This window comes from Pocillopora damicornis, chromosome 3, assembly GCF_964200805.1.
Source record: "Pocillopora damicornis chromosome 3, jaPocDami1.2, whole genome shotgun sequence".
NCBI lineage: Eukaryota > Metazoa > Cnidaria > Anthozoa > Scleractinia > Pocilloporidae > Pocillopora > Pocillopora damicornis.
In genome coordinates, this window is record NC_142672.1 from 7,065,441 (window position 1) to 7,081,376 (window position 15,936).

The following is a 15,936-nucleotide window of genomic DNA, read 5'->3' on the forward strand; positions in this document are numbered from 1 at the left end:
AGGATGAAAGTTGTTTTAGTTTTACGCCATATACAACCAACAAAATACAACAAAAATCGTTGGAAATATTCAATTTAAAAGTTTTTTTTTCAAGTTACTAACCTGTTTAGAGAGTTGCTCTTCGCACAGTTTGTACAAAGTGAAAAATTTCCTGGCCAGAGTTACATTGTCGATAAAACCACAGCTGGCGAGTTTTACACGAATGATGATCTGTCGGTCCGGCACCATCATAGCCACTGTGCGGAATTGGATTTTCAGGTTCTCAGGGAGTTCCTGCCTCCCAGCGTAACCAGGGTTCATAGTCAAGAAAATTCCTGAAAAGTAATGACAAATACGTTAGTCGATCAAACACATCACACGATTTTTCATAATACCTCTAAAAGTGGAGATGTGCACCCATCTGTAAGAATGGAGCGAAAATCATCGAGTCAAATTACCGAATTCTGGGTTCATATCGACCACATCGCCATCAGAGAATATGAACTGCTTCTTTCTCTCTTTCTTGCACATAAGTACGATATAGATCTGTTGTGCAGCCACTGATAACACTGGGAGGTCAATACGGTTGAACTCATCGAAACAGCCCCAGCTGCCTGACTGGGCCAGTCCTGAAACAAACCACAGAAATTTAGCTGTTTTTTAATCTAGATGTTTTTTAATTTCTAGATCTGATGAGAAATTATCTCCTCGCAGTGTTATACATTCTTTGAAGATAAGTTAGGAGAACTTGGTGTTACATCGAGAAAGCAGCCTGAACCCGGCATGGTTTCTGTTCTCATAACCCGACTCATCCAGCATTACTTGAGGATTTTTCCGTGTTAGTTAAGGGGTTACACTTATCATAATTAAACAATATGCTTGTTTTTGACTGTTAACATTAAATATAGAGAAAAGACTACTCTTTTTCGTCTGAGTTGCATGAAAAGGTATAGTGGGTAATGACAAACCTTTGATCATCAACGAAAATTCTTGATTGTCCCAGCCATGATTCACTTAACAGAAACACTAAAAACGTTTCATATCTAATCTATCCTTACCTTTGAAAATTCTCCCCAGACCTCTGTAATCCATCTGATCCGAGCAATTGAATACAACCACGTACTTTCCGAGAGCTTTTCCCATGTCTTTGGTGGTTTCTACGCGAGAGATAAATTAGGTAAACATTAGATGCTGTAAATTGCAAGTTAATATTACTCTAGGACTGTTAATCACCGCATCAACTTCTGTCCATGAACACAGCAGACCAAATCTAAAATTTACATCATATTACAGATGCAGGGTAGCTGAGTAGTTTTAGTGTTGGACGTGCGACCCGAGTCCAAAGACTCACTTGTAAATACTCAACTGGTTTGCCTTTTTCAATTTAGGATTTAAATTTTTTTTTTTTCATTTGGATTACTTGTTCCCTTGACTTGCTCGGCCTCACTTGCCGGGAGGCAAGGTGTGTAAACATACTCAAATAAGTCAAGTCAAGTACACCAATTTATTTTCAATAGGGTAATGTCAAACCTGTTTTTCCAGTTCCAGCCGGTCCAGCCGGCGCACCACCCATTGACATAGCAAGAGCTTGAGCCAAGGTAATATAACAGCGATCGGTCAGTGGTGTAATGACAAGTCTTTCTGTGCAGCCGAGAAATTCGTTCTGGTACATGAAGTCTACATCAGTGATGGAGACTAAACATTTATCCGTATCTTCGTTGAAGTAAAAGCGAATTTGTTTCAGCCATTCAAAGTCTGTTGGAGACTTAATGTGCATACGACACTGTAAAAAAGAACAAGAAACAATAGTGTTGAATGCGGTGGCCTTCCCCCAAGCCCCTCTCTCCACTTGCGACGTCTCAATCTGAGTTCTCTTTGAAGGTTTTTCGGTTGTCGATAAGTGGAATTTGCTTAGAGCAGCAAAGATCTATGGGGAAAGCACTTCAAACATAGAAGTATTTGTCTGTTTGATAGCCATTTTTACGAATAAGTCAGACTATTTTACATTAGACTTACTATGAAAACTCTGATTGGTTGAGAGCAATAGCGAGTGAAGTTGGCATGATAACCCAATCTCCGTGGCAAGGATTGGGTTATCATGTCGAGGTCAAATTCTGCCTAGTTTCCAAGCCCCTTGTCCGTGTAGTATTCTCAAACTTTTACCAACTCAGAGAGAAGTGTCGTCTTTTGCAGATTGTTTAAAAAACGCATAATAAGACAATTCTTGATATCATGATATCATGATATCAATTTTTGATGGCATGATATCATGATATCAATTCTTGATGGCATAATATCATGAATTATCAAACTTCGTGTTTGTGTTATCTGCCGAAGCCGAAGGCTGAGGCAGACAACTGAGACCTCGGCATTGATAATTCATGATACCATGCTCAAACTCACTCAATAACTGCTAATTCTCGCCTATCTTCAGTAGCGGGAAAAAACTACTGTAGGAAAAGAGCGCTCGGTTACAGTATCATTTTTTTTATCTTTCATTGGGGACATTTTAATGCATCAAGAAAGTCTCATAAATCCACTCATTCTTGAGGTCTTCAATTCACTCACCAAATCATCGAAGATGTCCCTCTGATGAACATGAATGGTAATCAATGTCTCGAACTTTGTCCTGACTACTTTGGTGAGTTCTTTGGTGGTCTGCTCGATGAGCACGTTCAACAGTTCTAAGAATGCAGTGTTGGTTTGCTGCATCACCTTCTTGTCGTACTTAGCGTTTGTCAAAGCCTCGGTTGAGTCTCGGGTCCATATCATTTGAATTCCTAGCAAGCCGACCTATGGAAAAAAGGCCACATAGCTCAGGCGATTGTACTGGTAAGAAAAATAAATCATAATGTCTTGACATGTGGACAGGACGGGTGGACTGACAGATGAACAGACTGATGAAAGAAGTGTGGATGACAGATCAAAAAAGCAAGTAGGCATTTTTTTTTGTTATTTTTTATGGTCAAAAATACAATTCTGGCGATTGAATTGAATAGAAAAGAGAGGAAAGGAGACATCATTTTCCCTACAGCAATGAACGGGTTATAGTCGAGAAATATCCTCCTAAATAGCCCGCAATAAGATCGGAAAGTACAGTGTATGCATGGTTTTCAAAGTTCTTATTGGGTATGCCACTTCATATCTGGAAATGAAACTCTAAGCTTAAACTCCTCATTACTCAAGTGAAATTTCAGCCGCCAGAAATACGAACACCATTTAGTAAGTCGTTTTTCCTCGTTTTCCTCCTCAGTTTTGTGCTGCGCTAGATTTTCGATCCTTTACCCCAAGTTGTTCTTTCCTCTATATTGTCCGGATAATCATAATTCAATAGGCATACTCCCATCATCGGTCAAGTTCATTATATAGAATAGTAAGAGGAAAGCAAATGCACCTGAGCTGGGAACGTATTGAGAAACTCCAGAAGATTAAAACCTTGATCTTGTACAGCGGTGTGCGCAGTCCGGATCACGTGATGAACTGACTTGCGCGACATTTCTAGCAGGGTGCCCAGCCAAACTTCAACATTACCTTGAGCCATAACAGGTTTCTCAAGCTACAACATCAACAAAGAAATTTCAATTAGGAGTCGAAAAAGCTTTTATTGTCACTGAATTTTTACCAATTTCTAATTGAGCGTCGAAAATATTTGCATATTTTTCTTTACATTGCTTGTCGTTTGTTCTCTGGGATTTAAATGGATTTAAAAATTACGACGCTCAATCGAAACGATCTCTAACAACTGCTTTTACCTACTAAACTGGAGGCAGTTTCTCGAAGATTGCATGATCAGTAAAAATTATACTGCGACAACATAACTCGAAAGTTTTGATTATATATTTCTTACCTCGATTGTTTCTCCCTCGGAGGAGATAACAGCCAGAATACGATCATAATCCTTCTCATGGAACTTAACATTCTTGGTGTTATCGAACACGTTTAACAAGTGAGCCTAGAAACGGAAACACAGTAACAATACTTAACGACTTCTATACACAAAACTGTTTGGAATCGTCAAAAAGTAAATTGGCTTATGTTGTAGATATAGTATCTCTAAATCAATACTTACAGGCAATTTCAAAATTCCAAAAGTCCCTAATTTCAAAATGAGATCAAATTCTAAATTTTCTCATGAAACCCTCTTTTTAAACAAGGGCTTTGGATATCGTAAAAGTGGCCTCAGCGGTGAAAAGCGTACTAAATGTAGCAAACACAGTGACATAGATTGAAGCCACATATTCTATTGTTCAGAAATTATGTTTACCTGAATAGTATGAGAATCACTTGCTTGGCCAAGGATTTCCAACAGGACCGGGTCAGAAACGAAGAAAAACCTTGGAAAGACCAGACGCTTCTTCTCCAAGTACCTAAAAATTAACACAAAAAAATGTTTATATGGAAACATAAAATTCATATTTCGATCATGTAGTTGTGTTTTTCCGCAATAACGCGAAGACAACGTCATTGCAACTGAGAAGAAAGACAATAAGGTAGAGAATCGCAACCTACCCACTAAGCGACTTCTGACAAAGTTCTAGTTGTTCCAGCAGATGTGGCAACAGCTGCCCCAGGGTCTCGTCCCCCACACAACATTGCACTACATTGGCATTCTCATGTGCGCGAGTCATAATCTTCACCCACTGTTTGTCGATGTTCTGAAACCTCTTGGCTTCCTAAAAGAAAAAATAAACCCCAAAAAACATGTTTATATAGACTAATATTGAGAGCAGCTTGGAAAAGCATCTTGTCTAGACGGAGACAAACCTTCGGTAGCTGTTTTGCAATATCTCCACCAACAAAAACAGCCTCGAGATAAATCCATAAGTTTTGAACCGTTAGCCAGTTCTCTATAATGTCCGTTGTGTTGGAAAGCTTCTGTACCCAGCTCTGGATATTCTTTTTGAAGGGAGCGTTGTACCTAAGTGTTTAAAATTATACGAGTCATTTTATGCACATATCTGACACATTTTAAATTGTAATAGTTGTTGGCCCAAACTTGCCGTCACATTTCGCAAGTTATCGCTTTAATTTAACCGACCCAACAGCTTCCAGAGCTTATTCCGGTTTCAAAGCGACCGGGAGTAATTGCTACGCTTCCTGATTAGCGAAACCGTCTATTACAGGCTACCCTTAAGCATTTCGTCTGGTTTCCCAAACAAATAAACCGGTATTCATATACACTCCTGAATGGAGAGAGGCGCTGAGAGAACAAAGTGCCAAGCCTGGACACAATGACATGTTTTTCGATCCTAAACACAGCAGGCTTATATCAAGGCCACCAAGTCTCCCACGTCATCCATTAAGCTGTACGAATTTTTCTTACCTGTTACTCATCAAAGAGCCTAACACCATAAGACTGTCCTCCATCAACGCCACAATCTCCGATGTGTTGTCGCCCCGCAACAACAGTTCGCCACGATTCTTGAAATTTGCGAAAGTCAGCTCCCTTGTACTCCAATCAGCAACAACTGACTTAAGCTTGGCTTCTATGTCTTTCTCTTTGACTGCAGCGATGCAAACATCCTGCAGAGAGTGAAGACCGATTTTAAACGATTAAGTTAAGACACAGAAGACCTTGACAAGGAAAAACTGTTCACTTTATAGAAAAAGAGAATTTTTTAAAACTGCTTGTAAGAGAAAACTTGCTGCGGTGAATTTCCCTTTCAACCCTGAACAGTTTTCTTGTTGAGCCATTCACACTGGAAGATTTTAAACGTCCACTCCTTGTTCAAAATCTGACCGGCAGAGGTTAAATAGCAAGACACTTCATGGAACAAAATTTCCATTGCTTCAGACTGCTTAGCCATCTTTAGCCTGTGCCATAAAACCTCTCTGGGGACATTAAGAAAACAATAATGAAAATGACACAATCCATTGGGTGCACACCTCAATATCCTCTTTGTGCTTCAGCAGAGGTGCCTCCATGATGTTTCTCAGTGAGAATGTTTCTGACTCCATGTCAAATGTGTGTCCTGTCAGTCCAGCTATCCTGTCCCAATGCCTCTGTTTCATGGCTTTGTTCGCCATCAGTTCCAGCAGCGGACAACTTTCATTGAAGTCATCGATCGTTTGCTTCAAATCCTGGAAGGCCTGCCAGTCTTTCAGGGCCCGAGGGAGCTTACGGCATCTAGTGGAAAGGAAAATGCAGAGTTTACATTGAATACTAACGCTTTCCAGGAATTCAAGATCACCGTAAAGGTAAAATCTGCGCACAAGCAAAGCGGGCCATGTCATGGCAGCTCATCCCGGTTTCGTTACAATCTACCGCCTCTAGGTGTTTCCATCTTGATGAGGTGCGACCGCATTGCAGATGACCCCTCAGCATTTCGTCAGTTTTCCGTGACAGTACGCTGATTAAGAGAAAGGCACTGTGAGGGTGAGAGTTAAGTGTCCTGTCTAAGAACACGACATAATAACCCCCTGTCGGGGCTCGAACTCAGTTCTTCCGATTCAGAGTTCAGCGCACCACTGAGGCCCTTCGTCTAGGCCAGCTTGTTTTCGAAAAAACCCTCTGGTGTGATTTGCTATTGTAGTTTCTTTATAGCAAGAAAAAAAACATCCAGGCTCACTTGAAATCCCCACTGCTAATAAGTTATTTCCTGCAAATAGTCCTAGTGCCTGAGATCCTCTAGGACAAGTAAAAGTTGTAACTCGTGATGATAAAACAACCAGACATCCTTTTAAATGCCAGTTATACGCTGTGTAGCGCCCGCTCCCTCTTGTTGAAAACATCAGCCTATCCTCCCTGGTAATCTAAAAATCATGTTAGCAAAACTTTCCAGTGAGCTATTTAACTGAAGCATTACCGTGTCTGAAAGTCTTGTAGTTCTATGTTGATCTTTTCTATATTGACGTCAACCCACAGGATATCATAATATCCATTCACGGTGTCAATGACGTCATTATACAGGCCGTAGAGCTTTTGCAAAAGATTCAGTTCTCGGCGGATCTGCATCAGGTCTGGGTATTCTGTCACAGAGAGCCCAAAAAGCTCTTCTCCTCCGGAATATGTGATGTATTTACGCCAAAGAGCATCAAATCGATTCTGCATGAAACGACAAAAAAAACAAATATTTCAAAAAGACTACTTTCATTCCAGTAGGACAGTCTTTGTATAGACTGTGGAACTTAGGAAAGATTTAGACAAGTCTGCCTGAAGAAAAGGAGAAAACTCAGCTACTCAAGGGGTTATGTTTTTCATCCTTCTTTACGTGCAATATTTGTAAAACACGATATCCTTATCACTCAGCCACTCTCCTCTGCATCAATTAATTTCAAGGAAATTTCTAGGAAGTAGTTGAACTAGGGAAGGATAATTATCTTAGGCTTATCTTAAAACTTATCCGCTGGATAACCATTTATCCGCTGAATAGCATCATCCGCCTTTTATACAACGAGGCCCTGGCAGGTACGTTGTAATAACGAATACGATCACTCAATAAAATAAAGTTCGAAAAAGGCTGCTAGGAATTCTGGCTGCGGTTTCAGTCTTCATACGAACTAACCTGAAAGATGATCAGTCTGTCACTAGCTTCACGTGGAGGGACATTTGGAACCATTGGGCCAGTCTGAAAAAAAAGGAGTTGTAAATAAATATATTAATTAGTACATAAATTGAAAGGGTAAAAAAAAAAAACCGCGATTGAAGGGTCAACCTATCAAACACCTTCGAGGTACTTGGAGACACTGTGAAAAAGTTAACAAATGGAATGAATATTATTGGTTAAAACGGTGAAGGGCAACCATTTGGCTATCAATGTTAAGAATCGCAGCAGCGGAAATGAGCTTAGGAAAACCAAGAAAAAATTCTAATTGTAAGGCAGTGTATATGACTTGGACCCAGGCATTTCAAACTTTATGACGAGCGCCTTCAGGTAATCATCTACGCCGACTCTGGCAAAAGAATAATAATAACAAGTCATATGCAACGCACATGCACATGCAAATGACAGGGCGAATACATGCTCATGTAAATGACAGGGCGAATGAAGTCGACCTCTTACCGAATGGTAATCTGATGAAAATGAAGAGACATCTACGATGAAAACCTGCACTTTGTCGATAAGGTCTCCCTTGAAGTTAGGCTGAATTTGAATGAGCTGTCCTTGAGACTCCGTCTGCACAGAATAACAGCAAACGTTGAGGTTAAATTGAATTTTTGTTTGACGACTTTAACAGAGAAAACATGCTGTATAAGCTCGAGTTCCCAAATTCACTTAGGGATATCTGCATCGTTATTGCAACCCAAACACAACAATGACATTTGAGCTACTCTGGAAGCAGGTGCCATGGAACGGAAGCACAAAAAGACATCGCATTTCTGAGAAGCTTTGTTGACAAACCTTCGTGCTCAATCCATTTCTTAAGTTGGTCGTGCTTCAATAAATGTTTCGGGCGATTAATCATTATAATTACCCCTTAAGACACTTAAGTCTCATCTAGCCCGCTCAATTTTTCCTCCCAACTTCCATGTTAAACTAAAAAGTTTTAATTATAACTGATACTGCATTACCAAGACAAAAAATACTAAAATATATATTTACCGCTAGAGACTGAAGTTTCTGCCACGAGTAGCGAAGCGTGTCAACCCTCTCTGACTCCTCTTTGGCGACTAATAACTCGTAACGATTCAACATCGCGTACGATTCCTGAAAACAAAATGAGTTCAAAGAAAAATGAATTCGAGAAGTCGTTTACCCGCACCTTATAAAGTTCTATATTTTCTTGTGCCCGTCCAACCTGATAGAACTATTTTCAGTAATTAGACCTTTCGTGGTGCTAACTTGCGTTTTATGATTGGCGTCGAAAATGAACTTTTTAAACATTTTCACCGATCAGATGTGTCTTGTTTCCATACGTTTTCTAGCGGTCTGGACCTTTCATGCGCACTGTTTGAAATCATTGTCGCAAAGCAGAAACAAAAAGGCACGTACTACAAGAAGCGAATGAGAACTCAACGTAAAATACAAGTAAGCCGCTATAAACTCGGAATAAAGTGAGTGAGAAAGTCGCGTTTTGTGCTAGTTTTGCGTCTGATTGGTTGAGAGGCCGGATGACCGACCAAGTTTTCTTGACCAATAACAGAGCGAGGCAAAGCAAAACTAAAGCAGTCTAGGATCACTAACGAATCTCATTCGAAAGTTTCTCTGTGGCTCGACTAAGTCGTTGAAGTTTTTTGTGATACATCACGGTCCGTCGGGCTTCGGAAGTTTTTTTAAGAACCAATTGCACTAACCTCGATGGGTCCAATGGACATGTCAATCATAATCTCCCTATCTCGGATCTCCTTCAGTGCGGCCATGGCATGCCGAATGTCGTCGAGGTCTTTGATTGGTCGACTGAGACGCTTCGTGATATCCTCAATAAAGGTGAATATTTCCTCCATTTCTGTCCGATACCTGACGTTACAGTTTCGGCCAAAGGCCACGCACCAAGCCCTGGTTTCCGCACAAAGCGCTGTTTTGAGTTGTTCTGTACAAGAGAAAGACAAAGCTAAACAAAAACGACCCTTATGTATATTGTCAATATGTGAAACGAACTCCACAAATGGTTGAATAAATGCTTTCCAGAATTTCAAGACAGTTAACCCTCGATGAGCCAACAAACTCAACCATTGGGGAAAGTTTTTAGAGAACTGTGATGCTGCGTCGGTGGAAGGTATTACAGGATAATTTGGTTTTACCAAATGAGTTGATGACGAAATTGGCCTCCGTAAAGGGTCTCAAAAGCTGACCGAATGACCAAGACATACTCAACATACTCAGTTGATTTAACCACATTATCAACCATACGTTGAAAATTCTATCTTGGTAACAAAATACCTGTGAACAACGATACGGCTCCAGCCTTATAAGATTCAGGCTCTCTCATGATGGTGTCCTCCAAGGCTTTGTACCTCAAGATCTGAGCCTCAAACTCTGACAATTTGGGGTCAGTCTCCAAAAACTTAGCAATGTCTTCCTCTCGATCTTCCCTCCAGATAGACTCATATTTGCTGAAAAAGTCCAAGGCTGTGGTTACATCCTTTTTCTGAGAGTTAATCGCCGTGGACAGGAACGATACAAGTTTAGCGATTTCTTTGTTTTCAGCGACATTTTTGAAGTAATTAGCCTTCTGCGGAAATATTGCCATGCTAACAACGGTACCAGCATCACTATCGGCGGGCATTCTCGTGACTCGTCGGGAAGGCGCGACGTCGGATCGGCTTTCGTCATCACTGCCTGCATTGCTCGCCGAGCGACTTCGAGCCTCGTTATCAGAATCGTCTTTGTCTTTCTTTTCCACTTTAATAAGTGCTTTGCAAGTCTTGCACCACTGCGAGATACCTTTTGACACAGATACAACATACTGGGCAGCTTTGTTTAACCCTTGTTGGATCTCGTCCAAAGCCGGCTGCATGGTTATGTTCGGGATCTGTAAAGTCACATTCGCCGAGAAGAGCGGCGATAGATCAGGTCCAGAATCCTTCCCTTGTCCTAACGAGCCACTGTTCTCAAGATAATGATGCGATAGAGCAGCTTGTACGCGTTTGCGCATACCATCCAAGGTTGTTCTTGTAACGCGCACAATGGCGTCAATGTTCTTGTGAATAAAATGCATCAACAATTCCTGAGCTTCCATATTTAGCTGATCCCGTATCTCGCGCTTACGCTTCGCCGCTGCAGCCGCTGGACTAATAACTGCACTTCCCAATCGACTGCCAGCAGAGCGACTGTCTGGTCGACTACCACCCGTCCGGGGACGACTGTGTGCACTCTCTCCTCTGGGAACAACTTTGTCGTGTTCTCCATCGTCCTGGTCTTTTGTTAAGTCTTCGTGTTCTTGGTCCTCTTCGCTGTCAAGGTCATCTTGGTCTTCCTCTTCAAGCTCTAGCAGCATTGTGATCAATTCATTGGCAGCTTCTTCCACTCGTGCACTTTTAGATTCCAGTAATTCAGAACCTCGCTTGCAAAGATCCTGTAAATTAAGATACAAGTGTATGATGCCAAATGTTATTAATCTAAATGTAGATCAACTGTGGCAGATCCCTCCAACCCCCTGCTTACAGACCCATGTACCTTTTTACATCTTTGAGACCAAAATTCTTTCAAAGAATTTTTCCATCTCAATAGCCAAGGGAGATAAAAATTTGCGCACTCTTTTAACCTCACACTTTTCACACTTACCTACCTCGGTATTTTTAAGAAACCTTTCCACAGTCCAAGGCGCATCGCTCGGTAACTCACAAAGCAGCGTATTGCTCATCTCTTGCAAAACAGCTTCTATTCGAAACTTCACCAAATCATTGGCTCGATCAATCAGCAGCTCTAGTTCCTTGAAAGCATCATAGACACTATCCATGTAGACATCCAGACTGAGAGATGTCCAGTTGAGCATGGTCAGCCCGGGCTCGATTGCTGCATCTACTTTGGCCAGATGCGGCGACATAAGCGGTTTAAATGCCGGAGGTATCCTTGCCAGAACCCGAACGCTCTCTGATAACAACAGCTATAGAGAGTGTAAGAAAAGCTTTTAGTTTCACTTGGTTCCTATTGGAAATCAACGACACTTTTTGCCCAAGCGTAAGCTATAAGACACTTGTCGATTCCGTCACCTCAACCTTAAACCATTTAAAAAAAGGGACAAGTAAGTTTAGGAAATCCCATGGGGCTGAGTAAAATTAAGGATTAATAACACGCGTGTTTTCAGAGCAACTGGGAAATATCTGAAAACGCAAGGAATATAAAACCATCATTTTACGAGGATACACGCAATTACTTGTTTATAATAAGAAGGCCAAAACGTTCTTTTATTAAGAAGGTAATCTAAGGAAAATCTAAGGACCAATCAATTTCAATCAACTTTGCCTTGGGCAATAACTAAAATTAATAAAAAATGCCCTCTGTCTTAGCCAATCTGCATTTAGTAATTTTGCCCTCTTTGTTAGAAAAGGTGAACAATCACAAGTCAAAGCAAAGACCTCACAAGCTTGCCATTGCATCTAATTCTTACAAATCAGGGTTTAGTTAGATTTTCCGACAGCTTACCGATAACCAATTCTACTCATGGACAGTGAAAGGCGTTGGGAGAATGAACACAACACAAATGACCCGGCCAAACCTCGAAACCCAACTTTGTGATTCGGAATCCCAAAACTAACTGAAAACTTGACAGCCGACCCCGTCTAAAGTACCCGATTTTCATGACGGTGGTCGCGTTAATGTGGTTTCACTATTACATTTATACTTTTCATTAATTGTCCTCCGAGGGGCATCGGTATTTACCTGTAATCTATTGTAGTTCTTCTTAATCGTTTGACTCTTTTGGAGCAGGGTCTGCGCACCAAATGGAATGTCCAAGCCTAAGCGCACCATACACTCAGATTCACGAATGAGGGTTAGAATCTGAGGGTCAAAGTTCACAAAGAGTTCTTTTGTTTCCGGATGGCGCACGAGGAGGGAGGCCTGTAAACCAGACTTTGCCACTTCGACCTGTTAAGGGTACGACAATAATAATAATAATTTCAAAAGCTATGGACTGCAACCTGATAAAAAAAAACTCATTGCACGAGAGGCCATTTAAATTATATTTTTTAAAGGAGCAAAACAACAATTTGTACATGGCTTGTCAAGGAAACTGTACGAGATTAAGGTAAAATTCTACTGCAACAAATTTTCATCGAAGCCTGTCTAGCAAGAATCAACTATCAAGCATACAAAACCAAAATACTAAACGGGCTTGATGTCTATCCCTCATACCTGCTTCATCCATGCCTGATGGTATAACACTTCAAATTCTAACAACACTTTAGCAAGTTTGTTGTAGTTCTTAATGGTCTTCTTGGCCTCAGGCGTCTGCAGGATTGTGGGATACTTTTGAAACATTTCCATCGGTTCTTGAATCCTTCTGTACATCTGTCGGGCCCAGGCTATCTTGCCTGCTATTGGTGGTAAATCCCAGGCCACCGGTGGATCATTACGGTGTCTCTGGTAAATCTTTTGTATGGTGTCAATGTCGCGGCCATAGTACATCAGGATTCGCTCGTATTTCTCCTGAATCGTGTCCTTCAAGCTGTCTAGGGAAAGTCTACGAGAAAAAACAAACAAATAAACAAATATGAGAGGATGTTAATTATATTGTCACAAGCATAGAAACACAGATAAAGAAAAAAAAATCTTGGTTCCTATGATAAATTGAACTCAGACCTCCTGATTCCGTGCTCCGATGCTCTAACAGTGAGCTACAAAGAACCCTATAGTAACTGATTAGAGATATGTTAACACTTCTGCGCAGGCAAGAGACTGGTAAAAATCAGAGGTCCTCGTGAGAACTCTAACCTCACACCCTCTGATTTCGGGTCCAGAAGCTCTGCCAACTAGACTACTAAAAACTCTTTCGTGAGCGAGGCCATGCACCACCTTTTATATCCTAAACAGACTGCATACCGTGAGATCAGAAAAGTCGATAGAAAAGCTTAAATGTTTAATGTTGAGCTGGGTCGACGAATCTAGACAGAGGGTTTGAAAACATTTGTTGCTGGCGTGTTAATATCTGGAAATACAACCGCAAGTTACCTTAATAGAAACTTTCTAATGTTTTTCCAAGAAGGCTCGGTAACGACTATAGCATTCTGATTTGTTCTTAGGGCGGAATGAATTTTCCTATCCATGCTTTCTTAAGTTTCCGTTTTTCCGTCTTGGAAACCTTGACTCGAAAATAATGCTCTAGGCGTGGCATTTCTAAGAAGTCTATCACGACTTTCGAGCTGGCAAAAACCTTTCTATTTCTCTCGTGTAGCGATTAGCTTTCAAAAGTGTAAGGTACCAGGAGTGATGTAATAATGCTTGAGAGGTAAGGGTGCTCATCACTTACCTCTCGAATTTCCTTATTAACCTCAAGGCACGTTGGGTCGAAGGAATCCGATCAAAGCAGTTGTCCATGAAAATCTGCAGTTGAACCTGTTCAGAGGTTTCAACCATTTCCATTAAAATCTTACGACTCTAATTGCTATGGAATTCTTTAAAAAAAGTAAAGTCATATCGTGGTAAAGAAAATGTTGTTATCGTTGTTGAAACAGTATGAATACCGACGTGGTACATTGAAGACTTCAGAAAACATCTGCCTCAATGTGACAAATCTAAATGTAGCCCCCCCCAAAAAAACTCCCAACTGACAAGGGTGATATATGACGCGCTGGATAAGACATGGCCACACCCATGGGTCATCTTTTCAAAAATTTAATCGTGTTTCCCTGTATATTCTGTGTACACCGCTAGTACTGCAATGTTCTTTGATGACCAGCACTCTCTACGCCTGCATGCAATCTACTTGGCATATAAACACATCTATATACTCTCATTTTGGTCGAAAAGATGGGGGTTGACCTCGAGTAAGGTAGAGAGATCATAAACAGGAAAACACGCGATCCTTTTGGCATGCGGAATAAAATATACCCGATACCCATATTGGATCCAGCATTTTTTGATAAACACTTGGAATGTCTCATAAAACTTCTGTATGAAGTTGCGAGTGAAAGCGCAGTGGATCCAGGTCGTAAAAACTCATTGTTTAAAACTCATTATTACCGAAAGCTTTGTGCTTGAGCCGTAAAGAGAAATAAAATTATTTCCCGATTTTCAGCTACAACCTAAATAGGGTAGATACTCTTTAAGCAACATCACTTTACCTGTAGATCGTTAATTTGCCTTTTAAACTCCTCAAAATCCGCATCAAAGTCCATCTTTCGATAATCCAGCAGGTCGTATGGTTTCTTTTTCATGGTTGTGACAATTAAAACAAATTTGTTCCAAAGCTGTTCCATGCCTTCTATCCTTGACTCTCCGAGACATGAGAACGCTTTCATCGTATCCAACATATCAATGATCTTGTGCAATCGCCGTGAGAACGTGTTACTTTTGCCAAAAATGTACATTTCGCTGAATTCGAATTGTCTTTCCTCCGAGTTTTGCTCGAGTCGCTGTTTAGTCTTCTGGAAGCATCTTTGGTATTCTTCGTTTAATCGAATGCAGTTTTTCAGTTTTTCGACAAGTTCCTCCTGTTGGTATTCCCACACTGTCTTGTACCCATGCTCTGTGATGTAGTTTTTACACGCCGTGATCATTTGATTTGTGACCTGAAGGAATGAAACAGAGCAATTCTCGATTAAGTGCCGGGATCAGCCAAGCGCTCTTTGATTGGTGTACAAAACTCGCGCCACCTACTCGACCAATCAAGTTTCAAGCTAAACCCAATCGTGACCTGGACATTAGCATTTTCGCGACCTTTCAGGCCGTCTCACCCATTAGCTCCTAGTACTTAAAGGCGCTTTGCGCTACTAAAGTCGGTTTTGTTTGGGGGGCTGTGAAAACTCAATCGACAAGCACTAAAAAAGTGAGCAAACACGAAAATTTTGTTGTAAAACACGGCTACCGTAAAATAAAATAGGCTTCCTTGTACCTGACTGGTCATTAACTTCCCAAATATGAGGTTCTGTATCATGGATCAACCGTTCAAGGTCTGATTAAAAGAGGGCACTGTACTGGACAATTGCAATTTCGTGTTCTTTTTTTACCAGCCACCATTATCGCTTGTGAGCAAAAACACCATCCGAAGTGAAGATGGTGTTGATAATATGTGCCCTTAGTTGATAATATGTGTTAACGATGATTGCACGTCTTTCAAATGCTGGCATAACTTAACCCTTTACATCCTAAAATTAACATGCATATTCTCCAGACTGCTCTTTATACATTTCCTAAGGTGATGACAAGGAGAATTTGTTTACCAATCAAAAGCTTCTCTCGTTAGTAATCATTTCCTTCATTCTCATGACCCTAACGTGTGATTCAGGGGTGATATTGTAAGGAGAAATTTGATGCTAGTCACTCTTAGGGCTCAAAGGGTTAAGGAAACCCTTTGCACCGAGCAACTTGGCGACCAGATCGTCAATTTTCAAACAACAGCGTAGTGGGTGAGTCA

General features: G+C 40.9%; 1 protein-coding gene across 2 annotated transcripts in view; it reads right to left on the reverse strand.

The window, feature by feature from the left end:
• LOC113673039 (dynein axonemal heavy chain 5) overlaps window positions 1-15,936 on the reverse strand; it is a 49,273-nt gene that overhangs the window by 26,066 nt on the left and 7,271 nt on the right. Inside the window, exons 10-32 of one of the 2 annotated variants that reach the window (XM_027189385.2) lie at window positions 14,645-15,091; window positions 13,831-13,916; window positions 12,717-13,044; window positions 12,243-12,449; window positions 11,149-11,466; window positions 9,801-10,935; window positions 9,215-9,450; window positions 8,523-8,627; window positions 7,983-8,096; window positions 7,485-7,547; window positions 6,786-7,024; window positions 5,866-6,106; window positions 5,303-5,502; window positions 4,744-4,897; window positions 4,489-4,652; window positions 4,244-4,346; window positions 3,827-3,931; window positions 3,374-3,535; window positions 2,548-2,772; window positions 1,510-1,762; window positions 1,038-1,136; window positions 438-608; window positions 103-314 (exon numbers count right to left, since the gene is read on the reverse strand). In XM_027189385.2, coding sequence (XP_027045186.2) covers window positions 103-314; window positions 438-608; window positions 1,038-1,136; window positions 1,510-1,762; window positions 2,548-2,772; window positions 3,374-3,535; window positions 3,827-3,931; window positions 4,244-4,346; window positions 4,489-4,652; window positions 4,744-4,897; window positions 5,303-5,502; window positions 5,866-6,106; window positions 6,786-7,024; window positions 7,485-7,547; window positions 7,983-8,096; window positions 8,523-8,627; window positions 9,215-9,450; window positions 9,801-10,935; window positions 11,149-11,466; window positions 12,243-12,449; window positions 12,717-13,044; window positions 13,831-13,916; window positions 14,645-15,091 — 5,367 coding nt within the window. Of the gene's footprint in view, window positions 1-102; window positions 315-437; window positions 609-1,037; window positions 1,137-1,509; window positions 1,763-2,547; window positions 2,773-3,373; window positions 3,536-3,826; window positions 3,932-4,243; window positions 4,347-4,488; window positions 4,653-4,743; window positions 4,898-5,302; window positions 5,503-5,865; window positions 6,107-6,785; window positions 7,025-7,484; window positions 7,548-7,982; window positions 8,097-8,522; window positions 8,628-9,214; window positions 9,451-9,800; window positions 10,936-11,144; window positions 11,467-12,242; window positions 12,450-12,716; window positions 13,045-13,830; window positions 13,917-14,644; window positions 15,092-15,936 lie in introns of those variants that run through there. The other variant, XM_089200206.1, reaches the window with a different exon arrangement.